The sequence below is a fragment of the Podarcis bocagei genome (genome assembly GCF_964188305.1).
Source record: "Podarcis bocagei genome assembly, chromosome: 5".
In the NCBI taxonomy this organism is placed as follows: domain Eukaryota; kingdom Metazoa; phylum Chordata; class Lepidosauria; order Squamata; family Lacertidae; genus Podarcis; species Podarcis bocagei.
The window spans coordinates 75,606,797-75,625,609 of NC_138129.1; the positions used below are offsets into that span (position 1 = coordinate 75,606,797).

At 42.1% G+C, this 18,813-nt stretch overlaps 1 protein-coding gene and 2 long non-coding RNA genes across 3 annotated transcripts in view; 1 reads left to right on the forward strand and 2 right to left on the reverse strand.

Moving 5' to 3' along the window:
- The window catches only part of LOC308586948, a 562,568-nt gene that overhangs the window by 179,964 nt on the left and 363,791 nt on the right, over window positions 1–18,813 (reverse strand). The gene's annotated exons all lie outside the window — the stretch shown is intronic.
- Window positions 1–18,813, reverse strand: part of TGFBR3 (transforming growth factor beta receptor 3) — a 140,712-nt gene that overhangs the window by 72,353 nt on the left and 49,546 nt on the right. Inside the window, exon 3 of the mRNA XM_081194006.1 lies at window positions 7,190–7,374. Within this exon, the coding sequence (XP_081050132.1) occupies window positions 7,190–7,374 (185 nt within the window). The remainder of the gene's footprint in view (window positions 1–7,189; window positions 7,375–18,813) is intronic.
- The window catches only part of LOC308586929, a 138,139-nt gene that overhangs the window by 57,090 nt on the left and 62,236 nt on the right, over window positions 1–18,813 (forward strand). The window lies entirely within an intron of this gene.

Genomic DNA, 18,813 nt, shown 5'->3' on the forward strand with positions numbered 1-18,813 from the left:
GAAAAGAACGAAGAAACCTTTAAATCTTTAAGCAGCTCAGTGGTGAATTTTATTTATGCTCCTGGGTGTCAATCTCCACAGTATCACACTGCTTTCCCAAGCATTAAGCAGCTACTGAAAAGTTAAGTGTTATTAGAAATTCCTTACACCTGCCGAGAAAAGGAGGTCAGTAAATCTGAGACTTTAGGCAAGTGGATTGAATCAATACATTCCCGGGCAACATTTCGAACGTGTAAGAGGATTAACTGTTCAAGATTTTTTAAGAAGGCTCACGAACTAGGCATAATGTAAACTATCAATATTCTTCCTACAGAAATAGTGAAGGACTTACTGTTGTGAGACCCAACTCCAGTCTAGTTGGGTGGGTAAGGCAAAGTGAGGTAATGAAAAACTAAGGCCCAGAGAAGAAAGCCGAAAACGATATCTGTGGCCACCAGTAAAAGTAGGGTCCCCAAATTGCTCAGACCAGTGGGCAGGCTAGATCTTCAAACCTCTATATAGCAGGGATGAGGAAACACCTAGATGTTGTTGGACACCTACTCACTGTGGCTGTGCTCTATCTCCAGAGGCAGAGGCAATATGCCTCTGAGTACTAGTTGCTGGAAATCACAGGTGGGAAGAGTGCTGTTGTACCCAAGTACGCCTTGTGAGCATCTCATGGGCATCACATGTTTTGGACTGGGACATTTATAGTATATTCTCCCTCCACAGCTCAGTTCCCTGTTCATGAGAATCCCAGAAGACGCTCCATTTCCCCTTCAGCCAAAACCCACTCAACAACCACAACCTATTAAGGTATTAAGTTATATCTAACCATCCGGAGAATGGGCAATCAGAGGGGTTATACCCAGGTTGGAACCGCTGAAAGCAATACAGGCAGAGAAGTGATGGTGGAAAACACATCCTTAACTTGCCAGCTTTCCCTCTCAGATGCAAGAGAAAGGGTGCCTCTAAAACCAACAGAGGCACTACCATATGGGTTCCTATACAGGAAGAAGTGCTTTAATTCTACCTATTCGCATCCCTGAGATCTCAACAGTCTTTTTTAAAAAATACGTATACAGTAGTACCTCATTTCGAACGTAATCCGTTCCAGAAGACCGTTCGAGTTCCGAAACATTCGAAAACCGAAAACTCAAAACGGAAGCCTCAAAACGGAAATTTCAATATGGAAGCTGCGTTTCCAGTTCAACTTCCGAGGCACATTCGAAAACCAAAGCATTTATGGTGTTTGAGTTCCATAGCATTCATCAACGGAGATGTTCGAAAACCAAGGCACCACTGTATATACTGTATATCTCTGTAGGCTACCTTTCTGTGTACAATTCATCCAAGGTGGCTTACATAACAAGGTGGAGCATAACACATAACATAAGTTCAACACAACATCTACAAGATACACAAATACAAAATAAGTCAACACCAGCCCCAAAGTTACTAAGCCAGAAGCAGTAGCAGTAATAATAATAATAATAATAATAATAATAATAATAATAATAATAATACATATTCTGAAAACATGCCCAATTACTTGGGGAGTAAATCGTACTAAATTCAATGGGCTTTGCTTCTGAGCAGACATGCATATAATTACACAGCTGACAAGTCTAAGAAATATTTTAAATCTTGATAACCAAAAAACAAAACAAAAACCACTTTTATTCCTCCTACAAATTGTATCATTTTTTTCAGCACAGCTGCAAAACTAAGGAAATCAGGTGGAAAAGGCAGTGCTTTAAAATATTTAGCTGGAAAGCCATGCATATGAAGCTGCCTTATACGGAGTCAGAGCCAATGGTCCATCAATACTGCCTATGATTGGCAGGGGCTCTCTGGGGTTTGAGACAGGGGACATTCACAGTCCTACCTGGAAAAGCCAGGGCTGGATTTCCATAGAGTAGATATTATAACCTGCGTCTCAGCACCCAGCAAACGTTTTTGACGCAACTGTGCAAATACTTCAGCCATACATTGCATGGGCAAAAATCATTTCCATTAATTTTATCACGACCTCTCTGCTTGCAACATATCATCATCATCACCACCATCATCGATGCCCCCAAGTGGTTACATTTGACAGACTTCTGTTTTCCGCATATTCGGAGAGAGTGTCAAAATAACGTTACCACAACATGTTGTATATTTATGAGAACGAGGATAACGGCGGAAGAATGTTTAATGCATGAGGCCTATGAGGGATTTGTTGCAAGAAGGCATTTGCACTCCCTCTCAGCATGTAAAGGCATATGTAATTTAGCAGAACCTGTAATGTGACAAGTTTAAGGAACAAACAAAGCACACACTTCTAACAAGACAACTGGTGAAATGGATTTTCAAATAAGAGCGTCCTCACCATGCTCCCGAGATCACCAGGTGCATGTGCGAGCTTGTTTGCCACCACTTTACATGTTAGCAGGGTATACAAAGAAAAAACAGAATGGAAAATACTGTTCATGTGCCAAGATCTTGGACGCACTGAACAGTCAACTTATAAATCTCTGCCTTTTCTAAACAGAATGCCAGGCAGCAGGAAACAACTCAAGGGATGAAGCATCTCTGTGCTCAAAACAAGGTGATGGAGGCTGTGGTTTTCCTTGAATGAAACCTGGGCACTAAGCCTCAGTTCTTTACAATGAGGGTGAAGATAACCTTTGCTCTGCTTTGTTTTCAGCCTTGTATCCTAGAAGCAAAGAATTCTGATCTAGCTCAATTGTTTACAGCCTTCTGATTTCCACTGTCGCCAGCCAGCCTTTTCCTAGTTTCCTGTTCATTTTCTCAGCAGCCATCCCTAAAGACTACAACAGCCCCACTTTTAGAAGGATACGGGAAATAAAGCAGAGATTGCGGATGTGGAATGTGCTATGCCGGAGTACACAAGAGGCCACTAAACAACACTCTTAAAAAACAAAACAAAATAGATTTGGAAAACACTTCTGGAAAAGCCCACTTAGGTGAGTTACTACAAAGCAAGGCAGCTGCTTTATCATCGATATCAACCTGTGAATTTATAATTGAATATTCATAAATTGTCTGCTCCAAAGAGAGTGAAATTAAATGGGAGACTCTTTACGGGCTGTAGATTTGCTTGAAAATTAAAATGTTTTGGAAAGGGGTGAGAGTGGCCACATTTGCATCTAATACTAAGCCAAACATTGCATGCAGAAGATCTCAAATTCAATTTCAAGCATCTCTGGGTAGAGTGGGGAAGAACTGCTGCCTGAAACCCTGGAAAGTCACTGCCAGTCAGTGTAGATAATACTGAGCTAGGTGGACTAGTGGTCTGGGTGAACTAGGTGGACGTGGGTGACGCTGTGGTCTAAACCCCTGAGCCTCTTGGGCTTGCCAACCGGAAGGTCAGCCATTTGAATCCCCGCAATGCCGCGATGGAGTGAGCTCCCATTGCTCTGTCCCAGCTCCTGCCAATTCGAAAGCATGCTAGTGCAAGTAGATAAATAGGTACAGCTGCGGTGGGAAGGTAAACAGTGTTTCTGTGCACTCTGGTTTTCGTCACGGTGTCCTGTTGCGCCAGAACCAGTTTAGATATGCTGGCCACATGATCTGGAAAGCTGTCTGTGGATAAACACTGGCTCCCTCGGCCTGAAAGCAAGATGAGCCCCGCAACCCCATAATTACCTTTGACTGAACTTAACTGTCCAGGGGTCCTTTACCTTACCTAGTGGTCTGATTCAGTATATGGCATTTTCCTATGTTCCTCTGCTGTTCTCTCCCTCTCTCTCATCCCCCATCCTTTCAGTATCCTCTTAACATGAGTGTCACTGCATTACCCAAGGATCCTCTGGAGCACAGTCTAACACAGAGATGCGTGTGCTTAAGGTGACCCAGCAGGATAGAGGTGTACAAAATTATGCAATGATTGTGGCCTTGGTGTTTTTTAGTATGAGAATACTTGAGAGACACTATTCTGATCAGAAATTAGTAGCATGTCTGGGACCTTCTGGTTACCGATCAAAAAGATGGTAGGCAAGCTTTTGCAAAAAAAAAGTCAGACTACAATTTGGATTGCTTTTCATTTCTTCCATTTGTTTATTGCTAAAATTCATATCCACTGTCTCAGCTCACAGAGACCCATGTTGTGGCATACAAATGTACCATACCAAACACAAGGATTTATTTTTTTATTTTTTATTATTATTTTAAGAAAAGGTACTAAGAGAACAAATCCAAAAGCCAATTTGGGTAGAATGATGGAATATTTTTGTAGAATCCAAAAGTCAATAGGGGTAGAATGCCCACATGCTGTGGCTCTGGCCTTGGCCCATCTCCATCCTACATATTTGTGCTGGCAAATCTTTTGGTGATACTTAAAAAAAAAAAGTCCCTGCAACACCAGTATATAATTAATATCCTTGTTTGTGGTATTGTGCTGGCACAGCATTCCATCCTTAGACTATAATACTAAAGACACTTAATTGGAAGCAAGTTCTCCTGAAGGCAGTGGGGTGCATACTTTGAAGTTTTTCGGCTCAGGGTTCGGATAAAAGTATTTATTTTCGGGTAATGGGCTGCTGAGAATTTTGCTTCCTCCTCCCATTTGATTCTCTCCCCCGTCTACTTTTTAAAACTTCATGTTCAGCTAATACATACAGCTACATCATGGAGCATTTTCTAGGGCATGTGCTAGCGACGTGAGCTGTCATGCGATGAGATATTTCTCTTTCTCTCCAGCAATTCTCTTTTGATCTATTCTCAGAGCAAAACAACACCGAGCAAGCTTAACATCAAGAACATTTCTTCTTTTTGCTTTATTTTTTTCATAGCAACTAGAACAAAAGTTCTTTTGCTAATCCCTCCATATGACGTCTAAATTAATAACTCATTTGCACATTGCACAAGAACGACTGAATTTAGGAGCAATTGCTTTCTGAACGCCATTCTTCACAGGCAGTGAAGATCCATTACCAAGGCTAAAGGCATATGAACTTAAAGATTTGTTTATAGTGATTGTGGCAAAGCTCCAAGTGCATTCAGGATAATTTACAACATAAGCAATTTGGCTTTGAAGAAAGTAAAATCCTCTTCTTGTTAAAAATCTGTTTCTTGTTACCCTTTCCTTTCTCGTATTGTAAATGAAGTTAAACGTATTAGAAGTGAGGAATGAACTAACTACTCTGGAAATCTGATGAGTTCCAAGTCCTAGAGCATGTAAAAGGAGTTATTCTTATTCTTATTATTTTATTTGTACCCTGCCCATCTGACTGGGTTGCCCCAGCCACTCTGGGTGGCTTCCAACACATATAAAAACATAATAAAACATTACATATTAAAAAGTTCCCCAATACAGGGCTGCCTTCAGGTGTCTTCTAAAGGTTATATAGTTACTCATCTTTTTGACTGTGGGGAGGCTGTTCTACTGGTTGAGTGCCACTACCAAGAAGGCCCTCTGCCTGGAAGATGATTGCCGAATATTTATCAGAGTATTCTCGTTTTTTTATTGATTGATTGATTGCACTTTTATCCTACCTTTCCTCTAAGGAACTCGAAGTGGTGTACATAATTCCCCTCTTCCCCATTTTATCCTCACAACCCTGCAAAGGTAGGTTAGGCTGAGAGTGAGTGACTGGGCTAAAGTGGGGGATTTGTACCCTGGTCTCTCAGGTCTTAGTATGCCACTCTAACCAGCACGCCACGGACTGACTATGGGAAAACACATAGAAGAGAGGCCAGATCCACTGGGTTGTATCCAACATTAGCCCTACTCAAAGCAGGCCAATTGAAATTAATGGGCACGACTAAGTTGCTTTGGGAACAAGGAATCTAAAGCAAGTAAGTGGCAAGCAGAAGAATGCTTGATTCTACCTACCATTTCTCCTCTCCATCTCCCCTTCTCTTTGCAAATGGACATCTGAATCTCTGCTGGGGAGGAAGAACCCCATTTGTGTTCGTGGGAGAAGAAATGGTGACTAGCACACGGATGAAAGCCTCCCTCTTCCTTACCGCTTCCCCCTCTACATTCCCCCTTTCCCAAAGCACCTTCTTGTTTGTAAAACTTAGTGTCATCAGGGCCTCTTACACATGGCTACTGCTCATCAGGAGGATCAAATATGGAGATGGGAGGCCATTAACACACCTATAGTTCCTTGGACGAAGAGTGAGATAAAAATATCTTGCTGAGTAACTGTGACTCACTTCAGAGTCCTGCTTGGGCCCAGATCGGTTAAGGAGCCAAGTCTCTGAAGGTCAATGTCGCCACCTTGGTTTGTACTTGATGCAGTGCACAGCCTTGTGACCTTGCAGAATCCAACATGAGAGGTGTCCCAGAATCCCATGCGATAATGCTAAGATCTCTAATGAAAATGTTACATTGGTGGTATCTAACACCAAGTAAACTGACAAAAATGTATATATCAAAATCAAATAAGTGTTGGAAATGCGTAGAGAAAGAGGGTATTTTCTATCATATGTGGTGGTCTTGCACTAAGCTTAAAGATTACTGGGAAATGATGTATAATGAATTGAAAAAGATGTTTAAAATAACATTTGTTTACAAAACAACCCAGAAGCTTTCCTTCTGGAATTATAGGGGTAGAACTACCTAAACAGTATAGAAATTTATTCATTTATGTGACTACAGTGGCAAGAATGTTATTTGCCCAAAAATGGAAAGAAGAATGAATCCTGACGAAAGAAGATTGGAAACAAAAACTAATGGACTATGCAGAAACAACGAAACTTACTGGAAAAATAAGAAATCAAGACAACAAACTTCTTATAAAAGAATGAAAATGGTTTATAAAATATGTACAAATAAATTGTAAACAGATAAGAACATTGGCAGGATTATTGTAACAACCTGCAATTTCATAAGAGTAAATAATTAAAGTAGAAGAATAAAAGAATGGGTTAAGTTAATTTAGAATATGCAGGAAATGATAAATATAAATTTAAGGAATCGCAGAAAGAGGAGGAAGGAAGTTGAGTTTCAAAATGTTAAAATGATTGTAAAACTATTGAAATGTATATAACTGAAAATCACAAATAATAATAATAATAATTTTTTAAAAGGGATAATACTAAGATCTCTGAGGTGGTTTCTTAGCTTGCACCCCCTGCTCCCCTTTGCTTTGCGCCTGGCTAGCCAAGCCAGAACCACCATACTCAGAACATGATGGTTGCGTAAAGGGCCCTCGAAAGCGGCACATAAAGCAACAGCACGGTTTCTCCTTCTTACCTCTCTTTCATGGTGGCCAAGGCCTTCCTCAGGGCTCCTGAGATTGAGGACATGAACTTCCTGTGGCAATCCAACGGTCCCTTTGCTTGCGCAGCCGGATAAAACCGTAAAGCTCTCAAGCAAGGCTTGAACTGGGTGGGAGCTATTGACAGGTGACAACACACACTCGTTCGTAGGCACGGGACCTGCAAAGTAAATGACAAATGAACAGGATTTTGAGGGGAAAGGCTAAACTAGATTAGGGCAACATTTAGGCAGTTCTCTCATTGACTGTTGGATAAAAAGCTCTGTTATTATCTGAGCTGCCGCAAGGTTTCAAACTGGTAATACACAAGTTACAAACAACAATTAAAGAAGTAGGGTGTGATCGAGGGGAAATCAAGCATACTCTTCTTTCATTGAAACCAATGTTAAGTCTTAAGGCTGCAGTCCTATGAACACTTTCCTAGGAATAAGATCCAGGGAAGCAGTGTATTCACTTAGGCCAGTTTAGGATTGTGCTGCCAGGATACAAACCCGAACACACTTTATTCGGAGTAAAGTCCCATTGCCCTCGGAGGGACTTACTACTGACAAAGAAGTACAGTGGTACCTCGGGAACTTAATTTGTTCTGCAGGTCCGTTCTTAACCTGAAACTGTTCTTAACCTGAAGCACCACTTTAGCTAATGGGGCCTCCCGCTGCCACCGCGCCACTGCTGCACAATTTCTGTTCTCATCCTGAAGCAAAGTTCTTAATCCGAGGTACTATTCCTGGGTTAGCAGAGTCTGTAACCTGAAGCGTCTGTAACCCAAGGTACCACTGTACAGACTAGACTGAAAATCATATATGGAATTTATAACTTAAACGTAAACTCAATTAAAACTACGCCCAATAAATTTTAATGAGTTTTACATACAATTTTACTTTTAAAATGGTATTTACATAGGATTATTAGCTGTGAATTTCTTTGCATTGTATCCATTGTTACAAAAACAGCCTTCTGCAATGTGCTTTCCTAGCCTAGATAATTTATAGCGAATCAACTTTTAACCAATTCATGGTTCCTCTACAACACTTATGGGGCACCCATAACCTTCCAGATGCGGTCAAACTCCAACTCCCATCATCCCTGACCACTGGCCATGTTGGCTGAGGGTTATGGAAGTTGGGGTCCAACAATATCTGGCTGACCACAGCTTTTTCATTCCTATTATAGCCTGGGATAGCTCAGTTGATAAAGCATGAGACTCTTAATCTCAGGGTCATGGGTTTGAGACCCATGTTGGGCAAAAGATTCCTGCATTGCAGGGGATTGGACTAGATGACTCTCGTGGTCCCTTCCAACTCTACAATTCTTTTCTAAGCTGTACTGATCTTCCAACAGCTAGTATTGTTCAGCATTTAGGTGTTAGACTAGGACTAAAACAGCAAAGATTCAAAGCCCATCCCATCCAGAAACTGACTGGGTGATAATAGCAAAAGCCTTTCCACTGCCGTATCTTAATCTGTAAAGCAAAAAATGATGACCTCTCCACTCTTGTGAAAGGTAAGAGCGCACAGCATTCTGTGCAGCAGAAAGTAATACAACCTCAGATTAAGGTGTTCTTAAGAAATAAATGAATTTAGGGCAAAATTCTAGAATTTAAAAAGTGAGTGTTGGCATGACTAAGATAAATGATTCTTTATCACTTATCTTCATTGCAAATCTGGAATAAATAACTGCAAAAACACTGTATATTCACTGTATTGCTTTTGATGTTGCACTGATCTAAGAATGCAAAAACACCAGTCAGGTAAGCCGCCTATGCAACAATGCTGCTTTTATCACTAAACAAACGGACATGTCTGGGTGCCTGGTTTATTGCGTCTGACAGCAATTGCCTAAGCTGATAACAGCCCTCTTACCCAAAACGCAGGGTATATCCTTGCAAATAATCTCTGCAACACGGTATAGAACCACACACTTTCACGCTGTGTATAGAGCATTATGGCTGCGGTATAGCAAGACAGCAGGACAGCTGACGTGTGTGGAGGAGTTTGCATATAAAATACATCTGCAGGAAGCTAAAGCAAGGCAAATGTTTATGGAAAACAGCCCTGTGTCTCCAAATCTATGCACAAGCCTGCAGTGATAGCCAGAGATTTTGTATGTTTTTCATTCCAGAGGTCGCTGAAGAAGTACTGTGGTTTGAGCTCCTACCAGGCACACATCAATGTAAATTAGAATTTTATTCAGTATAGCTGAATACAAGTGTGTGTGTGTGTGTGTGTGTGTGTGTGTGTGTGTGTGTGTAAGCCATAGTTGAATCTTAGGAACTACCTCCACCCATAGGAGCTTCCCATCACATCTGCAGTACTGGAGATAATCTGGAGAGGTCTACTCCACATATCACTTCCAAAAGACTTCTGCTCTTAGAGCGTTCAGCTTTTTCTGCAGTGGTGCTTCCAGGATGCCCTCACTCAAGTAAGCATGTTGAAAGATGCAACATTTCTGAGTTTCAGGAGGAAGGCAACAGCAGTCAGTGACTTATCTCTCCCATCCTACGTTTTGGTAGTGGGTAGGACAGTGGTTCTCAAAGGGTGTGCCACATCACACTGGTGTGGCAGGAGAGGACAGCAAGTGTAGCAGGAAGATCCAAGGGCAATCAAAGAAACATTTAAGCATTTCAGTGTACCATAATATCAAAATACTATAATAACACTCAGGTGTTTAGTTAAGCTGGTTGGAACATGTGTAGAAACCTGCCCTGATTTTGATTCATTGCAAAATAAATTCAAAGTTCATGTTCTTTGTATTGTTTCACATGCATTGTGACTTTTCCTTATAACTCACTCTTGGATTGATTTGGAGCTGGCTAACAGTGATAATCAGATAAATATGAAGACACAACACTGTGCCATTTAGTTCCATGGCCTCTGAGTCATCTTCCCTTGGCAAAGCACATTCAACATCAAAACAAACCATTTCATGCTGTATCAGCTTCCTTGTCCATTGCCAAACCATCAACCAACTACTATGCAAAATGTGCCAGTGTTTTATTTGAACACCACATCCTGGTCTCTCCCCCCTCCCCGCCCCCCTCTAAACCATCCACAACCACTGGCATCTTCCAAAACATATTCACCAGTCATAGAAAACCCTTCTTTTTACTTAGCTCAATGTGCCTTCATGGCTTCAGCAAATCATAACTAGCACTTCATTTGATTTTTACCCACCCATTTCAGTGCGGTGGAAATGGCTTCCTTTGGCTATCCTCAAAAATGTTTGAAGTTCAGCTGCCTGGTTAAAGAAAGAATGTCACTACAAACATGTTACTAATCACCCTGGAAACTTTAGAAAAAGGGCAGAGTTTAAAAAAAAATATCTATGGAAGAAACAGAAAACAAACAAACATCAATTTCACTTTGCCAGTTTTATTTTAATTAATTCATCTAATTAATCAATCAATTAGGAGGATACCTAATACAGGTGTTTTTAAATTATAAAACTAGAAACATGACAAGTGTATTAAAAGAAAAGCCCTGGGGAATCCGCTGCCCTTAGCCAAACCCATCTCTTGGTCAAATAGCAGGGTGACTATGATAGCATTTCTTATATAATCTTGCTTAAAATTCCCAGCATGGAGTTGCAATGCTGCTGCTTCTGTAAAAAAATGCAGGGTGGCAAGCTCCCCCTACCTCTATACCCTTTGTATCCAAATCAACTATGCCGCAATTCATGCTCAATGAATGAGAAAGACCAGCCCTACCTCGCTCTGCTGCTTAACAATGCCTTAGTCAAGTCAAGTCACTACTGTTGTTTGCGATAAAATCCCATAGAACTGCCTTATTAAAAACATTTTTTAAAAAGAAAACAAGTTTTCTCCCCCTTCCCGTTGCTATGTGCTTCTAATAAAAAAATGCAGTTCTCATACCAACATCTGGAAATTATTGAATTTAATTTTAGCACCCCGATTTCCCATATCACCAGGCCACTAATGTTTAACGTGTGTTGTGCTGTAATAAAGCAACTACAATGTGGGAGGAGGAGGGATTTTACAACCTTGAGGTCAACATGTAACCGTAGCGGACTTGATTCTAACTCTTAAGAAAGGCCAGTATGCAGTGCGCTCTATTTCCACAGAGAACAAACTCTTCAAGGCTGTCAGCTGAAAAGTGTGACCAAGTCAAACAAATTGCATGGCTATGTGCTGCAACCTCCAGAGCGTGGTAACTATTTTCTACAGGATTCCCCCAAAGCTCCAAGATTGCCCCAGTGAGATCCAGCGAGCACAGGAAGAAACCACAGATGTTTATTAGCAGAACTTCAGAGGAGAGAACATTTGAAATGCCATACTGTGTGCATCGCATGCAAGACTCAAGAGCTTTCTTTCAGCTGCTAAAGCAAAACAGGAAACAGCAGGCTTCAGGCGCACCAGGGATATTTGTAGTGTTATTTTTTGAAAAGCTACAAATTGCCATCTACCCAATTCATGGGCCTTTGGGGATCTGGAAGGTACTGGAGGCATTTCATGCCTATAAGCAGCCCCTCATCTGCAAACAAACAAATAAATCTACACTAAATGGCAATGATTGTCTAGAAAAATATGCTGGATTACAAGTCGTTTTATACTGCGCCTCTCCCTCGACTAATGGAATTGCATATGAGCAACATGGCCCTCTTTTTTGTCTCAGTTCTGCCTTGTCAAAAATATTGTCTTTATATCCTTACTTATGTGCATATATGTAATGCTTTCTCCCAGAGGCTATGGGCAGGGTTGGATGTACTCGTGGCTTGTCATGACCCGACTAGGTGAGCCAGAGAGCACTTTACACTCCCGGCAAGAGTGATCCATCTCTCTCCTGGCAGAAGGTGGGGTGGGTGTCATAAGGAGAAAAAGAAACTGCAGGAAATATTCTTCCCCCACCACTTTCGCTAGAGTGGATTCAACACCAAGTCTTTAATACAACCAGAATCAACACCATTCCAGACCTCACTAACCTTTTTTTATTATTACAGTGGTACCTCGGGTTAAGAACTGAATTTGTTCTGGAGGTCCGTTCTTAACCTGAAACTGTTCTTAACCTGAGGTACCACTTTAGCTAATGGGACCTCCTGCTGCCGCTGCGCCGCCACCGCACGATTTTAGTTCTCATCCTGAAGCAGAGTTCTTAACCCAAGGTACTATTTCTGGATTAGCAGAGTCTGTGATAAAGCGGGATATCAAATCCAAACTCTTCTTCTTAACCTGAAGCACCACTTTAGCTAATGGGGCCTCCCGCTGCTGCCATGCCGCTGCTGCATGATTTCTGTTCTCATCCTGAAGCAAAGTTCTGAACCCGAGGTACTATTTCTGGGTTAGCGGAGTCTGTAACCTGAAGCGTCTGTAACCCGAGGTACCACTGTATTCTGTGGTACACAATATCCGCTGAAACACCATTCTGAAAGCTAAGGGGAGCTTAACTTGTATATGTGCTTGCTTTTGTCAAGGAGGCTTCCCCCAATCTGGTAGCCTCCAGATCTTTTGCACAACAACTTCCATCCTTCCTGGCTATTGGCTATGCTGGCTGGGGCTGAACGGAGTTGTAGTCCAAAACATCAAGTTGGGGAAGGCTGTTTTAACGGTCTGTGGCCATGAACTATGCAATTGTCCAACTCTCTCCACTTACTAGACTGTCCTTCCCAGCACACACCCTAATATTATCGATTTCCTCCAAGGAACTCAAGGTGGCATACATGTTTCCTCTTCCTCCCCATTTTATCCTCACAACAACCCTGTGAGGTAAATTAAGCCAAGAGTGACTGACCCAGCAAGCTAGTGGGGATTTGAACCCTGGTCGCCCAGGTCTAACTACACTCTAACTAGTACACCACACTGGCTCTCAACTCAACTGCAGTCTGTCTCAGGAAGACATTAGCTTTTTGTAATCTCCGTTTCTAACCATACCTCTGATAATGTTTGCCTCCACAGCGGGCCATAATCGATAGGAACACACATGGGCCAGGGTTAAAATGGTCTAATCTTACCATCAGCTGCTGCTATGCCCTCTTTGTGGAAATAATGACAAATTACAATTTTTTTGGACCTAGAGGAGTTTCAGAATGTTGCTTCTTCTTACACACAGCATCCCTTACTTACAATGTGCCAAGCAAGCAAAGTTGGGGGAGGATAACTTACGGACCAAGGCACAACACTATTAATTTGAAAAGAGGTCCCTTTCAAACAAAAGGAGTTTCTGCTTAAAAGGAGAACAAACCTCCTGTGGAGGAGCCCACATAATGCAGCAATCAAAGAGCACATCCAAAGAAGGCTTTCATTATATTTTTAAAGCCATTTCTGCTGAAACAGGAAACACTTTGCCAACATACACAGTACAGTACAAACCTAGATAGAAAGAGAACAACTGCAGTTTAGCTGTTTATTTAAAACGTTTGGCAACACACACACAAAAAAATAATACGGGAACAAATAAGAAACCTGATTGATGCCACTTCTGCTGAGTGCTGCACATGCAATACAGGCCAAGATGCAACATCTGTAGCGAGTGATTAGAAGTCTTGGGGGGCAGATGCACAATGCGCCATACTGGGGCACTCCTCTCTTTGCACTGTTGTGGAGTTCATAAATTACTTTGAAAGTGCTTGCAGGCTCCACATAAGCATCTGGTCGGTCTCTGCAGGAAACAGAATCCTGGACTAGATGGGCCTTTGGTTCTGTTCTTATTTGTTGCTGTATTTTAAAAACCTGTAATTCCTATGTTCACTATGTTTCTGCTGGCTGTTTCTCAGGATTATATCCCTGCACTTTCTGTAAATGTGCTCAGATGCTATCTTGCACAGCTCTGCCTTGCCAGCCTAAGGGCAAAAAGTTTCAAAGCTCAGTTCTGCAGGAATGAATAGTAAATTTGCAAAGAATCAGCTAGAACCTGGAAGAAGATTGATAAAGATAACAGCTACAGATGCAGTAAAGTGATAATTTGGGCAAGAGTCACTCCCTAAACTGAAAAAAGAAAGAAAAAACGAGCGAGTTCATCTGAGCATAGGGCTGGCTCCAGGGAGTGAACAGGCGGCCTATGGGACACGAGTTGGCCCAGATGGCTAACCAATATCCAGATCCATTGACACTTGTGTTTCAATAATATGACGGCCTGAATCCCTGGATAAGACTATCTCATCCTGGTATTGCTCAGTTCCAACCTGCTGTCCAAGGTTGACAGGTCCTGGGATGAGGATTCACGGGGTCAAGACAACTCATTGCTTCTCTGTAGGCCGCAGAAGTAAAACCATTTGCAATGCTGCTCCATAACTCTGTGGCCTCATCCAGGAGGCAGATTGGGCGGGGGGGGGGGGGGAGAGAGAGAAATGGCAATTGCCAGCAGGCCAGAGATGGTTTTAACAGGCTTACTCTCTGAAAACAAATGACACACACATGCTGTCAGCTCTCCTTACGTTGTTTCTTCTGGTTCCATCTTCTCTCAATCCCTTCCAGACTTCAGTGAGATATTTTAGACACACTGTCTCCTAGTGGCTACTCTTTTGAGAGCAATGGCATGAATGCTACTAGCTATCTGTGGTAGCAAGTCATCGTTGCCTAAATCAGTAAGTGTCTTTTGTCCTGAACCTCCAATATTTAGCTACATTGGGCTTTCCCCCTTACTTGCCTCTCTGTTCCCATCCCCCGTCCCCCAAACCCTTTCATTCACTTCTCCTCTTGACATACTACACTGGACTGCCTGTAACCAAGAATCATGATATGTGCAGGAAGTAATTCCATGTCACATTCCTGCAAATGGAAGGATTTTGGAGACTCTGAAACGCAACACCCATTTACCCTCAAGAGCCCAATAAAAACAAACCGGGGAGAGGAGGAGGCAAAGCATTTCAGTTATTGAAAATATTTTACTGCAATGAATTGGCGAACCAGGAAATGTCAAGAAAGTGAAAAGGCTCATAAAAGCAGAGATGCTGGACTTAACTCATCGCTTTGACTCATTGTGTAACGTTTGTGTCAAGCCTTCCCCCCCCCCACACACACACCAAACACAAGCATATAACCCCCTCCTACAGATAACCCATAAATCTGTCTTTGATTTGAACCTTCTTAACTACAGAAAGGGTAGGAAGCTGGACAGAAAACAATGGATGGAAGTGCTCTGTTTAAGTAACAAGGGCAGGAAACTTTCAGCTAGTTGCACAGTCAAGTTTCCATACTGAAACTCAAGGGAGAAGAAAACCAAACTCCACGGAGCTATCTCTATACAGAGTATAAATAACCCTAAACAGATTTTTAAAGCCATTGTATTTTAACAGAATACTACCAAAAAGCCTCGACCCAACGCGTAGTAGCATTGTTTATTGTACTGCTGAAACTGAGTCATAATAAGCTCATTTGGTAAATTAAAAGACAATAAGTAAGGAAATGCTAGACATTATAAAACCTGCGGCATGAGTCCAGGACTGGATGTGTATTTATTTTTAAACCAAATTGTGCAGGAATTCATAAATCAGCAAACAAAACTCACACACACACAAAAGTAAACACAGATTGAGCTTCAAGTCTCTCTATGTGGCTGCAGAAATAAGCACAGGTCTGTACATTCCTTATCCTTAAAAAGGGAGAAAAAAGAAAGGGAGAGAAAGTAGCTGCTCGCTTTCTGCACTGTGGTTACAGTCCTGCAGCCAGAAGTCATTAACACATGACACTGGAAACTAAAAACAAAAGATAAGGGAAGATCACAGGATTTGTCGAGTTTGGTAAAATGCCCAGCAAGAGTACAAATGGAGGTTGTGCGTACCTAAACCTAACAGCTGTGTATTTCAACCTTCACAAAGTCCCACTCTGATATCCATAATTTATTTCCGCACAACACAGCCTCTGAGGTGGGCGTAGCCAACATAGTGCCCTCTAGCTTTTGCAGGAATACAACAGAATACCATCATCCCTGACCACAGGGTGAAGCTGTTGTAGTCCAGCAACGCAGGTGGCGCTGTGGTCTAAACCACTGAGCCTCTTGGGCTTGCCGATTGGAAGGGCGGGCGGTTCAAATCCCCATGACAGAGTGAGCTCCCATTGCTCTGTCCCAGCTCCTGCCAACCTAGCAGTTCGAAATCATGCCTGTGCAAGTAGATAAATAGGTACTGCTGCGGCAGGAAGGTAAACAGCATTTCCATGCACTCTGGTTTCCGTCAAGGTGTCCCATTGAGCCAGAAGCGGTTTAGTCATGCTAGCCACATGAGCTGGAAATCTGTCTGTGGACAAATGCCGGCTTCCTCGGCCTGAAGCAAGATGAGCACCGCAATCCCATAGTCGCCTTTGACTGGACTTAACCGTCCAGGGATCCTTTACCTTCTTTTCTTTTCTTTTTTTAGTCCAGCAACATTATTTCAGCAGAGGGAGGGGCAGGAGAGGAGTCAAGGAGAGGGTGCTATTGACCCCACAGAAGGCCTCTGTGGAAGTATGTGCACCCAAGTACACCATTATCTGGTAAGGGAATGTCAGAGAAACAGAATAAAGTGCTGTCCCAATGCAGCCTACATGTCATAATTCTGCTACCAAGTTGACAAGTATGGTGGGTTCTTTGGATGGCAAAAGGAGGACCACTTCTCTCATGGCAGTTTTCAGGCGCAGAGAGACTGTGGAAAACCAGTACTTCGCTTTACACAACTTGTGGTTTCCAAAATACAAAGATTCTCCGCTAAGCCTATACATCGCCACGTGTGTGTGGGTGAAGCCTCCCTGGGTGAACGGGAGAGGAGAGATAGCTTCAGCTTTCTAATGAATAATAACAAGTTTCCAAGTTCAACTGAAGGCTGAATTCCTATAATTGACCCTTTAAATAGGAGTTAACTCCCATTCGCCAATCTCATTACACCAAACCTGAAAGCTGATCTTGTTTCATGAGCTTAAACAAAACAAAACCTCCCTCTCTATAATATTCCAAGCTTTAACCTCGTCTCTGAGAAAACGTTTGGCCAAAAGTTAACAAAACAATGACCACCCCCACCACCAAATTATAAAATAGATCTCCGCTGTGAAATAAAAGAAGAATTAACCCAGCTCAGAGGTCCAGCAGCCCAATAACCAAAGTTAGCTGTCCTGTTGCATTTATTTTGTAGCTTTTTATTTATAACAAACAAGACATGTTATATGCTTATTCACAATTCTTCTGTGTTGACATGTAAGGTTTTAAATTTTAAAAAATGCTAACAAAAATAAGGTGGAAGAAAGCTATTTTTATTTCCCCATCCACCCTTACTGCAATGAAAATTTATTTTTTGTAGAAATCAAAACAGAGAAAATGGACCTATAATAGAGCCTGAAAGTTGTTGCTCCAATCACTAACAAAATCTGCTTCTCCACAAATTTTATTAGTTGTAATGCCTTCTTTCATCCTTTTATCATAAGTTAATTTATGCAAGCAAGCCCATATTCCACATGCTTTCAAGTACTAACTGTGATTTCTGTTTTATTTAGCTGCTTTTCACACCTTGCTAGCTATATCTATAGTTACACACCTACCTTCAAAATATAGAAATGTTTTTAAAATAAAATTAATTGGGAAATAGAAAAGAACAAAGAATATGTTTGGATGTGTCCTTTTCTCTCTCTGCACATGTATGTATGTGTGTACTAGATGCATTATTAAGCTTGAGGAGGAAGGATGTGAAAGGCTGAATTCTTAATCATGGATGGAAACACAAACAGACTCACATTTCCTGAATACAAATCTGAGACTGCATTCAAAGCCTTTGCTTTGTTTCAAGAGTCCATAATTTATTGGGCACAATCCAGCTCTGTAGTTGCATGTCCAAAGACAGTGGGCATTATTCAACCCAGTTTCATTCAGAGTAGGCTCGGTGAAATTAACAGACCTACCTTAGCCATGCTCATTAATTTCAGTGGGTCTGCTCTGAGTAAAAGTTAGCTGAATACAACTCTAGATCCGCAGATGGAAGTGCATGATCTATGCTGGGTAAGAGAATGGTAGCCACATGGGCTGCATTCACAAGTACAGTGGTGCCTCGCAAGATGAAAAGAATCCGTTCTGTGATTCTCTTCGTCTAGCGGTTTTTTCGTCTTGCGAAGCAAGCCGATTGACGGATTAGCGGATTAGCTCTATTAGCGGCTTTTAGCGGCTTATCTGCTGATCGGATCAGCTGATAAGCGGCTTAGCGGCTTAGAAAAAGGGGGGAGGGGAAAAAACCAGCAGGAACTCACAAGACATTGTCGTCTTGCGAAGCAAGCCCATAGGAAATTCGTTTTGCGAAGCACCTCCAAAACGGAAAACTCTTTCGTCTAGCAAGTTTTCCGTCTTGCAAGGCATTCGTCTTGCGGGGCACCACTGTAACACTAGGTCATGAAGTATGGGTTTAGTAAACCATCCTGTGCATGAGTCGTATTCTGGTGCATTTAGCTCCATCACCCCTGCTTTACCTAGCCACTCCCACTTGTATCTTAGCCCAGTTTTTTTCAACCAGTGTGCCGTGGCACCCTGGGGTGTCTTGAATGATGGCCAGGGGTGCTGCAGGCAACACTGGCCTCGGTCCCTCTTTCCTTCCCTCTTGCCTCTGATGCCCTCTCAGGTCTCTGCCTCCCAAAGGCTTGCACAGCTGTTTGTTGCAGCAGCCCTGGCTACAAGCTCCCCACATGAATGGTGCCTCT